The sequence below is a fragment of the Galeopterus variegatus genome, unplaced genomic scaffold, assembly GCF_000696425.1.
Source record: "Galeopterus variegatus unplaced genomic scaffold, G_variegatus-3.0.2 Scaffold391, whole genome shotgun sequence".
In the NCBI taxonomy this organism is placed as follows: domain Eukaryota; kingdom Metazoa; phylum Chordata; class Mammalia; order Dermoptera; family Cynocephalidae; genus Galeopterus; species Galeopterus variegatus.
Genome location: NW_007726502.1, coordinates 593,787 through 613,124, shown reverse-complemented (window position 1 = coordinate 613,124; position 19,338 = coordinate 593,787). Strand labels below are relative to the sequence as shown.

Genomic DNA, 19,338 nt, shown 5'->3' with positions numbered 1-19,338 from the left:
GACAGAGGCTGGGCAGCCTGAGGCTGCTGGAGCAGATGCACCCGGAACCCAGGCACCCCTCAGGGAACAAAAGAAGAAAAAGAAGATTCACATACGTTTAATGTGCATAAAGCCAAGGAAAGGACAGTCCGGAATTCAATAGAAATATTCTGTACAATCCATGTGGTGCGGTTGAGGGAAGGGGAAGAGAACCCACACCTGAACATGTACAAAAATAATTCACACAGCAACCCCTGCCCGCGAGGGTGATGGAGCTCTCTGCCCAGCCCCCAGGGCTGGGGGCATATTATACAAACAGCACCATGGGAGCTAACAGTGCAGGCCCCAGGAGCTGTGGGAGGTAAGGGGCAGCAGTCCAGGAGGGAGGGAGGCCTAGGCGGAGGCCTTGAGGCGGTTGGAGGCCGAGCGTGAGCTCAGCAGCTTATCCACCATGGTGCGGGCGTAGCGGAGCCGGCTGGCCAGCTCCTTGCAGCAGCCGAACTCCTCGAGGAGGCTCAGGCGGTATGTGCGGAAGTCCCGCTTCTCATCGATGTAGGTCACGGCTGCCATCAGTGGGCACAGTATGAGTTTGGTGTGGTCCTATAGGGGGAGAAGGGAAGGGATTGTGTACGTGGGGGGTGCGGTGGAGAGGAAGATACCCCAGCTGACGGGAAGGCAGGCCCCCCACTTTACTCCCTTCCTACCACCAAGCACAGGTGCCCACACCTCCCACCCACCCAACCCATGTGCCACTGCCAGGCACAGACAGCCCGCCCCAACTCTCTCCTGCCCTGGGTTCGCCTCCGGCTCACCTGGAAGAAGTTGATCTGCACGGTGCCATTGCTGAGGTGCAGGATGATGGCACTGCGGGTGCGGAACCAGGTGCGCAGGTAGGGCAGCCGGGCCAGCTCATCGCCCTCCCGAGGCGTGATATTGGCACCCGCCTTCAGCAAGTGTTCGCTCATGTAATTGCGGAAATACTTAAGGAGGGTGATCTGGTTGAAAAGTTGGGGAGGGACTCCAGAGTTACAGTCTGCCCCTGTCTGGCACAAGTTCCACTCCCAGCACCACCAAGCCCCATGGGCCAGCCAGCACTCACCTTCTTCATCAAGGAGTTGGGATGGGAACTAACGGTGAGGTAGGACTCGGTGCCATCACGCTCTATGTACTGCAAGCTGTCGCCGTCGTTGTAGAGGATAAGGCGTGTCGAGTCATTGAAGAGCACCCCCACACTGTTGTCACACAGCTGATACCCTAGCAGTAGTGGAGAGAGACCTCAGAAAGGGGGAGTAAGGGTGGAGGGGCACTGGGACTGGAACTGAGAGGCCTTGGGATGGAGATAGGAGTGTAGAGAGAAGGGGACTTGGGAGCCAAAAAGGGCCAGAGCCTGTACCACATTAAAGGGTCACTTGGCTGTACCAGAGCCACCCATCCATTCTGGAAGAAACCTACCGAGGCCATACTTGTCTGAATAGTCCACCCACTTGCTGACCCAGAAGATGGGGATGCAGGCGGGATCCTCGGCCTCCTCTGGGATAGAAACAGACAACTGATCAGTACCAGGCTCTTCCCCTCTGGCCTATTCATGCAGCCCACAACAGGGAAGTTTGCTGAGCACTGGGCTCAGTCAAGATTTCTGGGACACCAAGAGGAGCAAAGCAGGGCTTCTGCTGCAAACAAGCTCAGACAAGCAGCAGCAGATGTTTAAGCAGAAAGTTACGACACAGCACACTGAGTCCCACTCACCCCGTCCCTTTTTTCCATTGACCCGTTTATCAATGGCCTACTGTGTGCCAGGCACTGTCGTAGTACAGGCAGCAAGAGACAAAACCCCCAGACTTCATGAAGCTTACACGCTAGTTATAGAGACAAAGACTAATCACAATGAGTATGGACAAAATAAGTAAGTTACTTGTATCATGGTAACAGTCAGTGGCTGATATTATCTAGTTTTCCAGTTTGGAGTGATTAGGAAACTGCGAGAAGACAGACAGTTCCAAATACCGTACATCAGTACGTTATGTTCAGTGCATGCAACAACTCCCTTATTTTAAATACAATAAACAGAGAAGGAAATGTTGTAATATGCTGGGTGAGAAGTGTTGTGGGAAGGCTGGCCCATGGCTCACTTGGGAGAGCGTGGTGCTGACAACACCAAGTCAGAGGTTAAGATCCCCTTACCAGTCATCTTCAAAAAAAAAGAAAAGAAAAAGAAGTGTTGCAGAGAATTAATGGTAAAGCAGGTAAGGGGGTGAGAAGTGCTATCAGTGGGGACTCATGGAGGTGACACTGGAGCAGACACTTGACAGTGTGAGCCATGCAGATGTCTGGAGGAAGTGCCTTCAAGAGGAGAGCAGGATGAGCAGAAGCCGAGGCTGGAGCATGTGTAGGTCTGTTATTTCAACCGTCTGGAAAGGTCAGTAGGAACTGACTGAGCAGAACGAGCAGTGTGTACAGGCGTGTGGAGATGGCTTATCAAGGTGCTGCAAGGTGGAGCACTTGTGGAGTAAGAGATGGAGCCGGAAAAGAAGGCAGGAGCCCCAACATGGAGGGCCTTGGAGGTCAGCCTAACTCATTTGGATTTTGATTTACAGGAAATAGGGGAATCAAAGGGCTTGTGGAGGCAGAGACCTGGATAAGTCTCCAACACTCTGTTGGCTGAGACTTCCCCTGCCTTCTCCAAGTGCCCAGGCAAACCTCCCCCACCCAGAGCCCCCAGTACCCACCTTGCCTCACCAGCCCTCGCTCTGAAGGCTTGGAGGCATTGACGCTGTGGAGCTGCTGCAGCATGTCGCCAAGGTGGCACTCGACCGCCTCACCTGTCTCCCGAACCACTGGTTCCTCTTTTTCCCGGGGACACTCAGACAGAGGGTTCCCCATGCCTAGGAAGGTGACACAGTCATTACTTGGGCACAAAAATGGGGAGGGGGGATGGGTGTTGAGAAGGACACAGGACTCCCTGCCACAGCTGGCACTCTTCCCAGAGAAAAACTCCTAGCTACTATTGTTTTAGGGAAACTGAGTCAATGCCAAGTTATTAGAGCAGCAGCACGGTACTCACTGCAAGGCCAGAGCTTCAGATGCTCAGGCCTCTGACCCAATGGCATGGCCCTGCAGGACACCACCTGTCACTCAGGGAAGCAGCTTGACGCCAGCAGCCCGGCTTCAAGCAAAGAATTAAAAGCATCTCCAGCACCGACAGAGATGAGAGAGCTGAGTAAATCACAGCTCACCAACAGGATGGATTCAGCAGGCATTTAAATGAAAACATGGGGCTGGCCAGTTAGCTGAGTTGGTTAGAGTGAAGCCTTGTAACACCAAGGTCACAGGTTTGAATCCCCGTACTGGCCAGCCACCAAAACCAAAATAAAATAAATAAATAAATAAAAACATAAGAGATTTTCCCACCCTAACCAAAAGAGTCTGAAATTTCAACATCGATTATATTTGGGCAGTAGAAGCATGGATGGTTTTTACTGTCTTTATGCTTAAATATTTAACTTTATCCCCCACCAACATGTGCTAGATCTCCTTGTGTAATATAAAATTTTTCTTAAAATAAGTTTTCAATGGGGCCGGCCCGGTGGCGCACTGCTACAGTGCAGCACTTGGGAGCGCGGTGGCACTCCCGCCGAGGGTTCGGATCCCACATACAGACCGGTTCCCGCTCACTGGCTGAGCGAGGTGCGGGACACAACACCGAGGGTTGCGATCCCGTTGCCGGTCCCGGTCCGGTACGGGCGTGACACTGAGGGTTGCGATCCGTTGCCGGACATGAAAAAAGACAAAAAGGAAAAAAAAAAAATAAGTTTTCAATGAAGAAAAACTATGCTGTGATAGGGACTTAAGTTTTATATTACGGATTCGCTTTTAAAACTCTAACATAAAGGCAGGGGAGGTAAATAAATGAACCAAATGGGGCCAAATGTTGGTAACTATTGAAAATGGATGAACTTAGGGGACCAGGAAGTTCTCTCTACCTCTGGGTAAGTTTGAAATTTTCCATAACAGGTTTTTTTTAATGCTACATTTTCAAAAATTAAAAGCAAATGCAAAAAAGTAATCCTTAAAATAACAGTATGACATTCCAGCCCAAAGAATAAAATAAATATCCATGAGTCCGTTACTGACATAAATAAGTAAATGGGGGCTGAGCCTGTGGCGCACTCGGGAGAGTGCGGCACTGGAGTGCAGCGGCGCTCCTGCCGCGGGTTCGGATCCTATATAGGGATGACCGGTGCGCTCACAGCGCTCACTGGCTGAGCGCAGTGCGGCCGGTCTCAAAAAGGACAAAAAAAAAATAATAATAATAAGTAAATGGGAGAGAAGGGACAGCTCTTCCTTACAGAAGAATTCCAATTAATAAATGTAGGAGGAGCGAGGAAAAGTGAAAACTCGCCATTAGAATACCACAGTTAATAACTGTTGCAAGCAAGATCCACCCATGGATGCCAGAATTAGCGGGCAGCAGTTTGAGGAGAAACAGGATAATCTCAAAGTAGTTCCCTGCAAGACGTTTATTAATTACAGAGGGAAAAATTGTAACTTCGCAGTGGAGAAAGCCATTGGATGCCACCTCAACTGAGTGATCAAGATTAACATTATCAATAGAAAGAAAAGTCAACATGTGTCCCTGATATGACACACTGAAAAGGACACACCCTTCTGCATATTCTTGACGAAAATGCAGAACCTCAATGGACTCATGAGGAAACAGCAAATCCAAACTGAAGGGCATTATAGAAAATAACCTACCAGGGCCAGCCCATGGCTCACTCGGGAGAGTGCGGTGCTGATAACACCAAGGCCACGGGTTCGGATCCTATATAGGGATGGCCAGTTGGCTCACTGGCTGAGCATGGTGCTGACAACACCAAGTCAAGGGTTGAGATCCCCTTACTGGTCATCTTTTTTAAAAAAAAGAAAGAAAGAAAAAAAAAGAACCTACCAGTGCTCTTCAAAAGAGTCAAGGTCATGAAAGACACAGAAAGACCAAGGTCCTATCACAGGGTGGAAGAGACTGAGGAGACATGACAACTAAATACCACGTGGGGTCCCGAACTGAATCCTGGCATGGAAAAGGGATATTGGTGGAAAAAACTGATGAAGTCCAAGGGAAGCCTGGGGCCCATCAAGAGCATCATCCCAAGGTTAATATTTTAGTTTTGATGATTCTTCTATGGTTATGCAAGATGCTGACTTCAGGGGAAGCTGGGTGAAGGGTATATGGGAACTCTTTTTTTTTTTTTTTTTTGGCAAATTGTCTATATAAGCCTAAAATTATTCCAAAATAAAGTTAAAAAACAAAAAACAAGTAATTCCCCAAAACAGAAAACTAACTAAAACAAATAAACTTAAGTTTATATGAAATTAGTGATATATCCACAGAGGAAAAAAGTATTTCAAGTGATTTTTTTAAAAACTTATCTATCCTTAGTGAAATATATTTTAAGGACAAATAGAACTGCAAGAAAATAAAACATCATTTAATAACGGGAACTAGTATGTGTTAAAAATTTTAAGTATACAGGGCCAGTCCATGGCTCACTTGGGAGAGTGTGTGGTGCTGACAACACCAAGTCAGGGGTTGAGGTCCCCTTACTGGTCATCTTTTTTTAAAAAAAAAAAATAATAATAAGTATATGAATGTAAGGAAACAAGACTTTCAGTTTAAGAGAAAATAAGTACAAGTGTAAAATCAAAGAAGTAAACATCCATTAAAATTACATCTGAATCACACACTTAAAAATTACCAAAAGATCTTGGCATGCTGTAACTCAAGAAATTTTTTAAAAAAAAATTACCAAAAGAAAAGCAGTAAGTCCACAGTGGAGAAAAAGATTGCTATAAGACAATATTGTATCAATGTTAAATTTCCTGAACTTATTTTTAGGACATATACACTGAAGAAGAGGACATATACAACTTATTCTCAAATGGTTCAGAAAAGAACATATAGAGAGAAAGGTTGATAAAGCGAATGTGAAAAAAATGTTAATTGGGGTATCTGGGTAAAGGGGGTTTACAGGAATTTTTGGTCTATTCTTCTATTTTTTCATAAGCTTGAAATAATATCAAAATAATATGTTAAAAAACACGAATCAGAATATCATAGAGCTGGACAGTTAGCTCCGTTGGTTAGAGCATGGTGTTGATAACATCAAAGGTCAAGGATTTGGATCTCCAGACCAGCCAGCTGCCAAATTAAAAAAAAGAAAAAAACCATAACTGAAGGTTTTCTTCCCCCCAAAAATATATATTTCCTAATTCTGTCCTCTGAAGAAACCTAGAAGAAATGACAGTCTAAGCAATGGCATGTGGTTTTATAGATTTATAAGGAAATGTCATTTTTTTTTTGTGACCGGCAACGGATCACAACCCTCAGTGTCGCGCCTGTACCGGGCCGGCAACGGGATCGCAACCCTCGGTGTTGCGCCCGCACCTCGCTCAGCCAGTGAGCGGCCGGTCTGTATGTGGGATCCGAACCCTCGGCGGGAGCGCCGCCACACTCCCAAGCGGCGCACTGTAGCAGTGCGCCACTGGGCCGGCCCCAGAAAATGTCTATCTTTTTAAAGGTATACATACTGAAATTTATAGGGATAAAATGGCAAGATACCTGGTGTTAACTTCAAAAATATCTCAAAGGAACAAAAAGGATAGATGAAGTGAATGTGATAAAATCTTGATAACTGTCAGGGTCCATTGCATTATGCTCTGTGTGTACACTTGAAATTTTTCATATTTTTTCAATGAACCATGCAAGAATGATATTAGGAATTTTTTTAAGCAATCAGAAAAATTTTTCAAGCTAGGTGTTCAGTCCATTTTCTTCTTGAGCCCAAAGAATTGATCAGCCATGGTAAGGTCTATCTTTCCTGACAAGGCAGAGGGCACGAGGACCATGGATTCAAGGATAGGGGCCTGTCCTACCCCACATCTGAGCTCTGGGGGCTAGGAAGTAAGCCACACACACACCTAAAACCTGGGCTCTCTCTGGGGGTCTGCTGTCCTATCCAGACCTTTATTTTACCTTTATTGAGGACTGTGAGAGGCTTCCGGTTGCTGGGGTCCAGACTGCTGGGAGCGATTGAAAACCTGGGTGGAATGGTGAGGCAAGTGATGGGGAGACGGGCAGGGATGTAGCCAGAAGTAAAGAACTTGTCATCAAGCAGCTCGTTAATGGTTGGGCGGGCAGAGGGATCCGTCTGAAGCATCTTCTGGATGAGGGAGGCAGCCACGGGGTTGATGTGCTGGAGCAGAGAGCGGGAGAGCCATAAGCAGGATGTGCAGGGGGGCCCCGAGAATACAGCAGCAGTGCCACAAAGGCCCCCAGCCCACACACAGCCCCCTAGTCTCACATACACCATGGCTCAGTGGCTATACCCAGTGCCAGGTTCTCCACTCTCGGCTTTACTGAGTCAACAATTGTCAACCTAAATTGTGAGAATGCTCATTTCTCCTTCCCCTTGAGCCTCAAGATTAATTTGGGGTTACTTTTTTCCTGAACCTGCCCTTGCATACTTAAATTTGCTCACCACTAGAGTAGCACTTGAAAACACAGGTTTGGAGGCCCTAAAGACCTGGATTTAAATCCCAGTTCTGTCCTTAACACCAACTGTGACAGGTAACCCACACTTTCTAGGGCCTTTGTATCTGCATCTGTAAAATGGGGATATAGCACTGAGCTTGGAGCCCCACTGAGAAGATTCAATGGGATATAAACTAGCACAGGTCAGACACACAGTCACTGCCTTGCATTAACTTTGCACTTCCTACGTGCTGGAAAAGGGCTCTACGTACTCTCTGTATTTAACTCATTTAGCCCTCACAAAAACATCTAAAGGTGGGGATCCCTATGAACACCACTCTTTTGCAGATAAGGAAACAGGCACAGAGAGGGTAAAGGCCTTGCCTAAGAGTACAACCCTAATAAGTGGTGGAGCCAGCACTCACATCCCGGCAGTCTAGTTGCCTTAAGCCATTCCATGCTCTGTTTCTCTGACAGCAAACTGACACTTTGTGACAGATTTACTGTGTCTGTCCTTATGGTAACAGTGCTCTTGGCTCCACACAAGAATACTACACTAGAAAGTGGCTTCCCCAGGAACTGGCTATTCCCTTAAATGCATTTATGCGGGTGGCTGTGGAAATTCACACCATTTTGCCACTGGTACGCCCAGAGATTCACAGTGGTTCACGATTCTGTGAGCACTTACTGTACACAAGACACTCTATGAGGTACTCCAAGGCAGTAACTCCATTTTATAGATGGGAGACTATGGTTCAGAAGATTCAGGCCATTTGCCCCATGTGCTCTGGCTGCTAAGTGGCACAGTGCATTAGGATTAAGACAGTCCATTTCCAGAGCTTAAGCACTTCTGCCTCCTACTCTCTCCCCCTTCCCTTTTTCTGCTTTTTACTCATATTTTGGGTTATCCACCCAATCTTTTGAGAATCTGCAAACTCTCTTCCCCTAGAAAAAATGCTTATGTATACATATGTGTCAAATTCTGTATGCAACTTCAGATATAGGCTCTCTAAAGCTCCGTAGCTGTCCTAGGGGTGGGATTGACCTATCTCTGCCCCCAGGATGTAGCTGGGCTCAGTAAATAGCTTTTGGGAAAGAAAAATAAAGTATTATTAGTCACCTTGGGAATACTGTATTCATTCTTCTTGATCCGGAGGTAGGTCTCTTTTAGGCAAGAGGTCTCAAAAGGTGGTTTGCCCACTAACAAGGTATACCTGTAAGCACAAGGTGGGATTTGGCTCAAGGCTCCCAGCCAAAACCCAGACACAGGAGGAATCATCTTGGGGCCAGAATGAAAGGCAGGGATCCTTTGGACACCCAGTCTGACTCTGCGGCCCCTGAAGACAATCCCTGAGTCCACTTAGCAGCCCCAGGAGCCAGGACACTGGGTGGGATGAGCCCTCAGTAGAACACAGGTGATGAGACCCAGATTCTTACAGGCCTGTGACTTTTCAACTATAGCCTGCGGTATTCTAGGACTCTGTGCAAGGGTGTCAGAGGTTGCTGGCCATACAAAACAGATCAAAGTGGGTGGGTTACCTGCTCCTACAGAAGCAGCTCCACAGTTAGTAGTTCCATAATTAAGGGTTAAAGTTTTTATTTGGAAAAAGCTCCATTGCAAAGAAGTATGAAAGCCATTGATACAAGTCATTTCTAACTCTCCAGTATGCAGACCAAAAATAACAGAAAAGATAATGCCCAAAAAGGCCCAAGCTTCTGCCTGCCACCACCCTCCTCTGATAGTCTTGATCCAGTGAGACCACAGTCACCTCGTCCAGCCAGCTATAACTCCTGGTCTAATTTCTCCCACGCAATGCTGATCAGTGTTTCTAAAACTCTACTGAGCATGGGAACCACCCAGGGATCTTGTTAAAAATCCAGATTCTGATCCAGTAAGCAGTCTGGATTTTGAGAGTCTGCATTTCTAACAAGTTCCCAGGTGGTGATAATACTGGTCTGTGGACCACTCTAGCAAGGGGCTAGATTAGGTTGAGAGACCTTTCCTTCTCCTTCGCTGGACCCATGGCCCAGGCTACAGGAATCCTACAGGATTCACCAGAGCGACAAGGAAAGACAGGAAGATTAGACTTTATTCTGGGACAACCAGCCCTCTGGAGCAGCCTTTTTGTGAGGCGGAAAGGTCCACAGGACAAGGGCAGCTGGATGAGAGGTCCTAAAGTGCTCCTGCTGAGGCTGGTAGGTCCTGAGACAACTCCCAACTTACATGATGCACCCAATGGACCACACATCCACCTCGAAACTGTGCCCTTTCTTGCTCAGCACCTCGGGAGCTATGTAATTAGGAGTCCCGCACAGGGTCTTCTTCCGCTCCCCATCATATTCGACTTTGGTTGCCAGTCCAAAATCCCCTGGGACAGAGGGAGGAAGAGGGGGTACTCAGATGCCAGCCTCTGCCATCTGTCAATGCAGACAGCTGGGTCTGGTTTGACCATCAAGAGTCAGGGTCATTTGATCACAGAAGCTTCTCCTCCTTATGTGCAGCAAGGCTTGCCCAGGAATCCTACCACCATGCTAGCCCCAGGGAGATGCTCCAAGTGACCCTTCTCACCCCTCCCCTTAGAACGGAGGGCTATGCTTCTAAAAGGGAGTCAACAGAGATAGCAAAACTCAAATGCTTTCAAGCAAAGAACCTCCAAGACTGCTACTTGGCAAGTCTGTGAAGCATAACAGTGAGGGGTGGGGGCTGTGGCAATCCAGATGGAATCTCAAGGGAACAGCTGCTTTTCAGCCTACCAAGAAGCTGTCCTAAGGGAATGCTGCCCCTGTATTGCTGGAGAGTCAACTGTTTAAAAAGTGCTCCAAATCCAAATTTTTACGTCAATCCTCCCAATTTAAAAAATGAAAACAAATTCAAATTCTTTAAAAAAAAAAATACGGGGTTGAGGTACGGAAATAATGCACCTGCAGGCAAGATACTGACTTGTGCGCTTTGTTTTAAACTTCTGGACTAAAGAGAGAATTCTAGAGGCAATCAGCAGCCCAGACTTCCCACCATCCTCTTCCTCCCTCCCTGTCTCCTTCCTATTTCCTTTCTTCCCCCTTTCTCCCAGCCTCTTCCTCATTCCTACCTCTTGTAGTGGTGTCAAGCACCCCTGCAGGCCCAGCACCTCACCTATTTTCACCTCCAGATCCTCGTTCAGGAAGAGGTTGCCCAGCTTGAGGTCGCGGTGAATAACCCGGTTTCGGTGCAGGTACTGGCAGCCCAGAACGATCTGCCGCAGGTAGTATCGGGCCTCGGGCTCGGTCAGCGCCTTCCTCCTCTTGTGCAGCTCCAGGAGCGACTGGGGTGGGGGGAGAAATGAGGAGGCGGTATTGAGGCTCAAAGAGGAAGGGAAAGGAGGGGTACAAGGGAGAGGCAGCCCAGGACTGGACCGTGGACTCCCCAGGAAGATGAAGGAGGAGTCTTGGCAGATATCTCTTCTTCCCCACTCCAACCCCCAATTCCTTCCCTAGGATAACCGGGATCCGGACTCTGCCCTAACACTGAACACAACCATTCCCAGCACCCCCTCCCCTACTAGCTCTCTCTCTTACCTGGGACCCTTCTTTCGGTCCCACTCCGAAAGCTCGGAGGCTCCAGTATTCACTCCCCGAGCCTCCTCCCAGCAGCAGATCCCTTTCCTGACCCCTCTCTTCCCCGGAAGCTCTGAATACTGGCTCCGAACACCCCCTCCCTGACCCAGGCCCCCTCTGTAAGCTCCGGGTCCACGGCACCCTTAACCCAGGATTCGTGTCAGGTCCCTAGTGTACATTACCACCCCCACCCCCACCCCAGCCAACACCTCGAGTCCAGGAGCTGCTTTCCCCTGCAGCAACATGACTCCGCCTCCACTTACCGGGAACCCCTTTCCCTAGCACTTCCAAGTGCTAAGCACCTTTTACCAGAAACCTTCCCCATCCCTAGCTCGAGGTTCCCAGCACTCCTACTCTAGCAGCTCCAAGTCTCGGGCACCCCTTTCCTGGAAACTCCTTCCCAGCAGCTCCGGGTCCGGGCGCCCCAACCCCGGCCCCCAGGCAGTCCAACTCACCCTCCGGCGGCAGAGCTCCAACACCACGAACACGAAGTCGTTGTCCTCGAAAAAGCCGTGGAAGCCTACGACGTGCTGGTGGGCGAGGCTGCGGTGAATGGATATCTCCATGGACATCTTCTCCTTCTGGTGCGGCTTGAGCAGCAAAGACTTAGGCACGATCTTGCCCGCGAACACCTCCTTGGTGTCCGCGTCGGAGATCTCGAAGCACTTGGCAAAGCCACCCTTGCCCAAAAAGCGGCCGCGGACATAGCGCCGCTGGCTGCGTGGGTCCAGTAGAACCTCCGGGATCTCCTTCGCCGGCGGAGCTGCAGCCGGGGCCCCGGGAGCCGCGACTCCGGGGCCGCCGGCTTTCCCCGTGTCGGCCGGTGCCCGCGTCAGTTTCCCTGCAGTCTCCGCAGCACTCATGCTCCAGGAGTTGCTCGGCGGACCAGGAGGGGTTGGGCAGAGGCTCGGTACAGCTTCGCTGCTCCCCGAATTCAAACGCAGCGCTGGGAACGTTACAAAAGCCTGCGCGCCCCTGATTGGCCGCGGGGATTTAAAATCCAAACCCGCCCGCCGCGCGGCACCATGGGAGCGCCCGCACCGCGGCGCCTTTAAACCCGGACCGGCCGGTGGAGAGACGTGATTGACAAGCGCCACGGGCGGCGGGCACGTGGGACACCCGGGTAAGCCACACCCGGCGTAGGGAGGCCGAGACCCAGTCCCAGAAGACGCGGAATTCGCACCGGGTTCCTCCCTTTCTCCGGCGGCCGCGGAAGCTCCCGCAGTTGCTCCTCCGGGCAGCCTTTCCTGACCTTCCTCCACCGCACCCCCCCGGGCCTTCCAGAATGTAAGCTGTGCAAGAGCAGCGCCAGGAGGTAGCAGCTGAAGTCATCAGCTCTCTGCGAAGCCACCCCAAATAAATTAAAATTTAAGTAAAAACAAGATGCTTGTTAGGCAAAAGCACCTTCATAGCAAGTCCCCTAGCCTCCCTCCTCCTAATAACAGCTGCTCCTGAGCCCCTCTGTATTATAAAGCAACTACGCAAGGGACGGTCCAGAAACCAGCAGCACCTGGGAGCTTGTTAGAACGGCAAAGCAACTTTTCTGGCCCTACCCCTAACCTCCCAAGTCAGAATATGCCTTTCAACAAGACTGCCCAGGTGATTCCTACACACACCGAAGTTTGAGAAGCACCATACCAGAGCCCCACAAGATGCAAGAAAGCTCTCTGGCTCGCTCACTGCTGCATTTCCCAGTGCCGAAATAGTGGACACTCAATTTTTTGGTCAGAGGGAGTGATGGCTGGTTGGAAGAATGCCTACCAAACTGTCAGGTCATGGCCAAATTTGTCAGGGAGGGTGGGCCCTGGAAGGTGGGGTGTGTGTGTTTTGTTTGGCCTTCCACTTTTCAACAATTGAATTCATTTACAGCATTTAAAAAGAGAGCTCACCTAAAAATTCAGATTTGTGGCTTTTCCTGAAAAAACAGCTCTAGAAATTCTAGGTCTACACACTCTACCAGTTTGCCATAGTTTGCAGCTACTTCCTTTCCCCATTTGCCTGTCTGGCTTCTGTAGGCACTTGTGTAGCCACCCTGGAAAGGCAAAACACCCAGGTTAGAAGCTCCTTCTCCGTGCCCCCTTAGCAGCCTATGAAGTCTTTGATAGATTCCAGCAAAACATCAGCCAAATTGTAAGCATCTCTTTACCCACCTCCCAATTAGGCTGAGAGACGATGATGATGCTCTTTTCCACCCCATTTCCCAAACTCCCAGCACAATGCGTTGGTAAAAAGGGGTATTACTAAAATGTTTGCTGAATAAAAGGAAGGTTTTTTTTTTAATTAAGTTATTTTTATCTCCATGGCATGCAATTTTCTATTTTAACTTTTAATTGAAATTGAATATATTTACAGGAAAAATGTACATATAATTGTACAGCTTAAGAATTTCCACAAACTGAATACACCCAGACTGAGAAAAACACTGCCAACACCCCAGAAGTCCCCCTTATGTCCTGTATGGGTCCCTAACAACACTTCCCAGTTTCATGATTTACTATGAGAGTGACAGGACTCAGCATATAGTCATACTCACAGCTATAATTTATTACAGCAAAAGGCTATGAAGCAAAACCAGCAAAGGCAAAAAGTGCATGGGGCAAAGTCCAGAGGAAACTAGGCACGTGCTTCCCAGAGTCTTCCCAGTGCAGTCACAAAGGACACACTTAATTGCTCCAGCAACGAATTGGAACAACCCATGTGAAATGTTGTATAACAAGAAAGCTCATTAGAGACTCTGAACCCAGGATTTTTATTGGGAGCTGGTCAGGTCATCATCCTCTGCCTAACACCAACCAAAATTCCAGACTTCCAGAAGGAAAGCAGGTGTTCAGCATAAACCACATTGTTTGCACAAAGAGTTTAGGCACTTTGAGCCACTCTTATTTAGCGAATGGTGAGAACCCTACAGAAATCTAAGCTCCCAGATGCCAACCATGGGCCAACCTTGCAAACAGGCCTAAGGATAATAATCTCAGGCCTGGTATATTATCTCTTTTCTGCACAACCCATTCCCTTGACTAAGGCTTCTTTACAGCAAAATTATCCTCAGTAGGACCCCAGGCAAAAAGGTGAAATCAATCTGCAGTATGAACCTCAGTTATTCCTGTTAGGGGTCCTCGATTTAGCCAGTCAGAATAAATCCCACTAACCATAAAAGTCCATCTTAGAAAGCTAAGCTAAGTAGCTTACTCCTCAAGTTTCTGTATGAACCATTTACCTGACCTGAGGCATCAATTCAGACACAGCACAACTACGGCCAGTAAAGTTGAAACTGACCTGACTTCCTGGTAGTGTCGTGATAGTTAGGGTCACATACAGAAGTACAATCCCAGAGGGCACAGGTGGTACCCATGGAAACAAAGAATTTACAGTTAGGGCACCCCAAGCAGGACATACATTAGTCAGGCAGTACAGGTTAACAGAGCCCCCCAGTGTAGCCTACTACCATAGGGCCTCCTGCTGGAGCATTTCCAGTCCTGTCTCAAAAGTCCTAGTGTCCTTAGTTTCCGAGGGACTGTGTGAAGGCAGTAAGTTCCAAACACTTTTGCTCGTTCATGATACAAGTTTATTCAGCTCATGAGTGTGGATTACATTTGAAGGTTTTCTTCATGGAAGTGCTGGAGCTAGGCCCCCATCTCTTGACAGCAGTCTGAACACAAAACACTCACAGCAGGTGGAAAGGCAGCACTGGGCATTTTTCTTCAGGAAGAGGAGAAAACATCTAGGAATAGTTCTGAAGAACAAAGATCAAGCCTCCCCAGATGCCAGGTTTTTATTTTTTCTCAAATGTCACAAAATCAGTGTGCCCCGTTCAATAATCTTATCTTTACATTTTTCAGTCATCTCTCGGGTCTTTTACCTGGAACGGTTGTATGCAAGAGGCACAAAAGCATTTCTGCAGATAAGCATTTTTACACAACTTGACCAGAAGACATATTCAGGAATTGGTAATGATGTGTTACGGGCTCAACTGTGTCCCTCTCTCAAGTTCACATGTTGAATTCCTAACCACCAGTACCTTGGAATGTGACTATATTTGGAGACAGGTCTTTAAAGAGGTGATTGAGTTAAAGTGGGGGCTGTTAGGGTAGCCCCTAATCCAATATGACTGGTGTCCTTATAAAAAGAGGAGATTAAGACCCAGACACACTGACAGAGGGACTACATGAGGACACAACAAGAAGGCAGCCATATGCAAGCCAAGGAGAGAGGTCTCAGGAGAAACAAAGCCTCTTGACACCTTGCTCTTGGACTTCTAGCCTCCAGAACTGTAAGAAAATAAACTTCTGTTGTTTAAGCAATGCAGTTTGTGATATTTTGTTTCAGTAACACTAGCAAATGAAAAAAGGATGAAATCCTGAATTATCCAAAATTTCAAAATGAGTTTACATAAGCTTCTACCCTTTTTGTCCTGATTATTTATCCAGTGCGCAGTCTAGAAAAGACCAATCTCTTTCTGAGGACAGCTACATTTTAATAGTCAACCTACCTTACTAAGATGTGTGTACTAGGAGAAAAGGGAGGGAAATTAAGTCAGGCTATCAGTCCATTGTGGCAAGCTGCAACTAATCCAGAAAGCTGAATATGAGTCAGTAGCAGTGAAACAACCCCAGAGAAGGTCCAGAGTTGATCTGTCAAAAGCAGTCACAGGGCCAGCCCCGTGGCTCACTCGGGAGAGTGCAGGTTCGGATCCTACATAGGGATGGCCGGTGCGCTCACTGGCTGAGCGTGGTGCAGGAAAAAAAAAAAAAAAAGCAGTCACAGTCCCTGTGATGTGCCCTCCTCCAACTTACAGCTTTTGGAGGGGATCGCAAGTTGGGAATGCAATTAGCCTCTGCATTAGAGACAAAGAGCCCATGAGCAGCTTGATTTTAGATCAGAGAATAAGCCCTTTCCCACGGGCATTTGTATATGACCCAGATGGTCCAGCCAGCATGCAGGATGTTTTCACAGTTTAGAGCTCCACGGAGGGGGTCCTAAATTTCCAACGGTCCCAGAATCTGAGTACTGTTCCTGGAGCCTGTGCCTGCTTTCAGTTCAGCCTAGCTTGTGCTGAGGCTCCAACAGCCCACAGCAGACAGTAGCAGGTTTCAGTTTAGTTAGGTCCAGGCAATTAGGATCTGTGAATTCAGGATTCCAAACTAGCCAGCAACTTTTCCTCAGTGGCAGCGAAAGCATGTGTAAGTGCCAGACAACTGTAGTCCAAGTCCAAGTCACAAGCAAGGCTTTCTTTTTATCTTCTCAGTCCTAGAGTCCAAATTGACCAACTCAAAAATATACACATCAGACTAGAAAATCATCAGCCTCTAAGGGTCAGACATTTGATTTCAACACGGGCTCATTAGCAACTTAACTGCTTTTTCAAATTCCAAATGTGTAGTTCCATCTAGAGATTGCCTCTCTTTTCATGTCTCCCTCCTTCCAGAGGCTCTAACAGGCACAAACCACAGCAAAAATCATCTGTTACAGAGACTCATTCTAGTTCCAGTACCCAAAGAATTTAATTATAACCTATCCACTGGTGACAAAAAGGCAAGAAAATTGTATCCCACTGAAACCTTTTTTCATTTATGAAATTACAAGCATATAGCATTTTAAATCTATTTTCTCATATATCCAGATGCAACAGACACAAAATATAAAGCCATGTTTTAAAAAAGATTTCCTTTTCACACATTGAAAATTTAATCAAACCCCTAGCAGTAAATTCAGCATTGATAGGATTAACATTACAAGCCTGCACTGTAAATCTTTTCTGCACAGGCCCCCCTCTAGGAACACTTCTCCAACCCCAACCTAGGGTATCCATATCATAAGGCAGGATTTTTAAGCAATGGAATCAACCAATAAAAACAAGTTAGAGTGTTTTATATTCACACATTCAAAGGCCTGTTGGGGCCCCACTGCGTGTATGTTTTACTTGCTCCATTTAGAAACATCTATTAAAAAATGATGAAGCATTTAGGAAAATGTCCCTAATTCCCTTATGTCCTTTAATTAGCTGTGTTCATTTTTTCATATTCTTCCAGTCCTTGTCAACATGGAGTTTCAATTTTATGTAGTTGCAATTATGGTGTATTAATACAATCTATCTACTGAGTATCAATAATAACAATACTAATAGTGAACCCTTACTGAGCATTTACCAGAAACAAGGCTAAACTAAGAGCTTCTGAGAGATGATCTCATTTACCTTGGGTTACTTACCAAAGGTTATACAGCCAGGAGGCAGTAAAGCTTGAATTCCAACCCAGCTCTGCTGACTCCCAAGCACACCACCTGCACACTGCCTCTCGGGCCTTCACTGTCAGTTTGGCAGTCCCTAAATCCCAGACATGTTTATTCACTCACTCACTCACTCCCTACCAAAAAACAGTATCGTTCAAATTCATGGTCTAAAGAACCCTGGGTTCCAAAGCCAGCTGCTCTCCTTACTAGCTGTGTGACCTTAAGCAAATGATTTAACCTCTCTGTGCCTCAATTTCCATGTCTATAAAATGGGTATAATTACAGTGCCCATTTCCCATTTGATCTAGATGATGTGCATATCTCCTAAGGTTCTTGAAAAGAGATTCTGCAAAGGTACTGTCAGCACCTCAGACAGTACCAGGCACATGGTTATGTCAGTTGTTGCTGTTGTTACTGAAATAAAGAAGAACCTGTCCGTATTCCCAGGAAGCTCAGAGTCTGACAGACCTTTTCAGTTCCTGGGCCTGTCATGTTTCCTTATGTTCCCCAACTTCTCTGGCCCTACTTCCTTACGCTCTGGCTGCTCCTCTGGGAAATCAGAAAGAGCACTCAGCAGACACCAAAGGTTAAGATGAACACAGCTGAAAAAGGACAAGAAAAATCATGGCTCTCACCAGCCAGAACAGTATGCCGAGAGGCCTCCTTAGGCACCAAGACCCCTTCTTAATAGCTGAGAAACTTCTAAGGATGTGTTAAATAGAAGCAATGTTTGTCTGATTAATTTCAAGTCTGCCGTTACCCAGATGGGTCAGTGACTAAGAAAGTAACTGTGGCCTTGGGTCCAGTGGGAATTAGTTCATATAGAAGTAACTAATTCAGAAGCCACCACCGACCCCATCCAACCACAACAGATCTGTGCAGCCATACAAAACAGAATCAGTCAACAGGAGTCAATCATTCAACTTTGTTCCCTGCACCAGGGATCCTGCAGCATGAGACTTACCTGGAACTGGAGTGGGGCCAGGTGTGGGGCTCATATATGGTCGATCCCTCTGTTAAGCATGTGCTGAATAACCCAGAGGCTCATGCCTGGCTCCTCAGGAAGTCTCAGCTAGTGTGGGCTCAGGAAAGATCACAGATACCTGAATAAAATTCTATCTAGACCCTGACAAGGGACCCTCCATAAGGTGCTATGGGAGCCATAAGGATGCATTTACAGACAAAAGACCATCCTCCAAATGGCTCTTTATGAACACCCCACTTTGGCTAAGCAACATCCTCCCTCTGTCCCCTAATCCAGGCCCAGTACCCCATCAGGAGTTCCCTTAGAAGGTACCTCCCAAGACCAGGAGTAACGAGAGATAGGGCAGGGGGTAAGGGTAGGCAGGGAGAGAGAAGAAAGTGAAGATATCCACGGAAAGGGAAGAGACCTGAACTGGACACCTGATGATTTTTCCTGCCCCAGCACCCTTTTGTCTCTTCTGGTAATAATGCTCTCCACCACAACCAACAGGTAGCAACTCAGTCCCTGTGGGTACCTGCCCAGGCCTAACCAATCAGTGTATTCCATCTTCCTGGCCACAGTGATGACTTGAAGTTGGATACATCCCTGGTATGGACCAAGGAGAACCAAATCCAGGGGGTTTGTCATTGAAAGGGACTTTCCCCCAATAACTGGAGACATGGGGTCACCCTGTGAAGCCTGAGAGTAAAGCCAACTCAACGGAAAGCAGAGCCAAGAGCAGAAGACAGATCCCTGATGACACTGTTTTGAGTCCTGGGATCCAGCCTAAAGCCCAGTGTAGCCCTGGCCTTTTCATCTACATGAGCCAATAAATCCCCACTCTGCCCTAAGCCAACAGGAAACAGGCCCAACCATGGTCTTTCTCATCTGCCTGCTCTTCTGGGAGTATTCTGAGGACAAGAGACTTTTTTCTCTGCGGTTATAAAAGTGTCTGATGGTCTGCAGTCGGGATGTGAATTAGAAAAAAAAAAGTGGTGACAGAATGTCCCTGGGGTGAGAGCCACCATGGAGACAGAGTCCAGCT

The 19,338-nt window shown here is 47.5% G+C and overlaps 1 protein-coding gene across 1 annotated transcript; it reads right to left on the bottom strand.

Moving 5' to 3' along the window:
- Positions 1-81: 81 nt before the first annotated feature.
- Positions 82-12,046, bottom strand: PLK1 (polo-like kinase 1). The gene is made up of 10 exons (XM_008568267.1): positions 11,557-12,046; positions 10,641-10,809; positions 9,732-9,876; positions 8,628-8,721; positions 7,010-7,229; positions 2,706-2,861; positions 1,432-1,509; positions 1,079-1,233; positions 792-974; positions 82-579 (listed from the first exon to the last, which is right to left on the bottom strand). The coding sequence occupies exons 1-10, from the start codon at positions 11,962-11,964 to the stop codon at positions 373-375; spliced, it is 1,815 nt and encodes a 604-aa protein (XP_008566489.1). The 5' UTR covers positions 11,965-12,046; the 3' UTR covers positions 82-372.
- Between the last annotated feature and the right edge of the window lie 7,292 nt (positions 12,047-19,338).

Excerpts from the sequence above, each read along its gene's own strand:
- PLK1 (XM_008568267.1), bottom strand. The coding sequence starts at position 11,964 with ATGAGTGCTGCGGAGACTGCAGGGAAACTGACGCGGGCACCGGCCGAC. Across the intron at positions 7,230-8,627 it reads ATGAATACAGTATTCCCAAG|CACATCAACCCCGTGGCTGC; the intron begins GTGACTAATAAT and ends TCTCTGCTCCAG. Across the intron at positions 975-1,078 it reads CCAACTCCTTGATGAAGAAG|ATCACCCTCCTTAAGTATTT; the intron begins GTGAGTGCTGGC and ends CTTTTCAACCAG.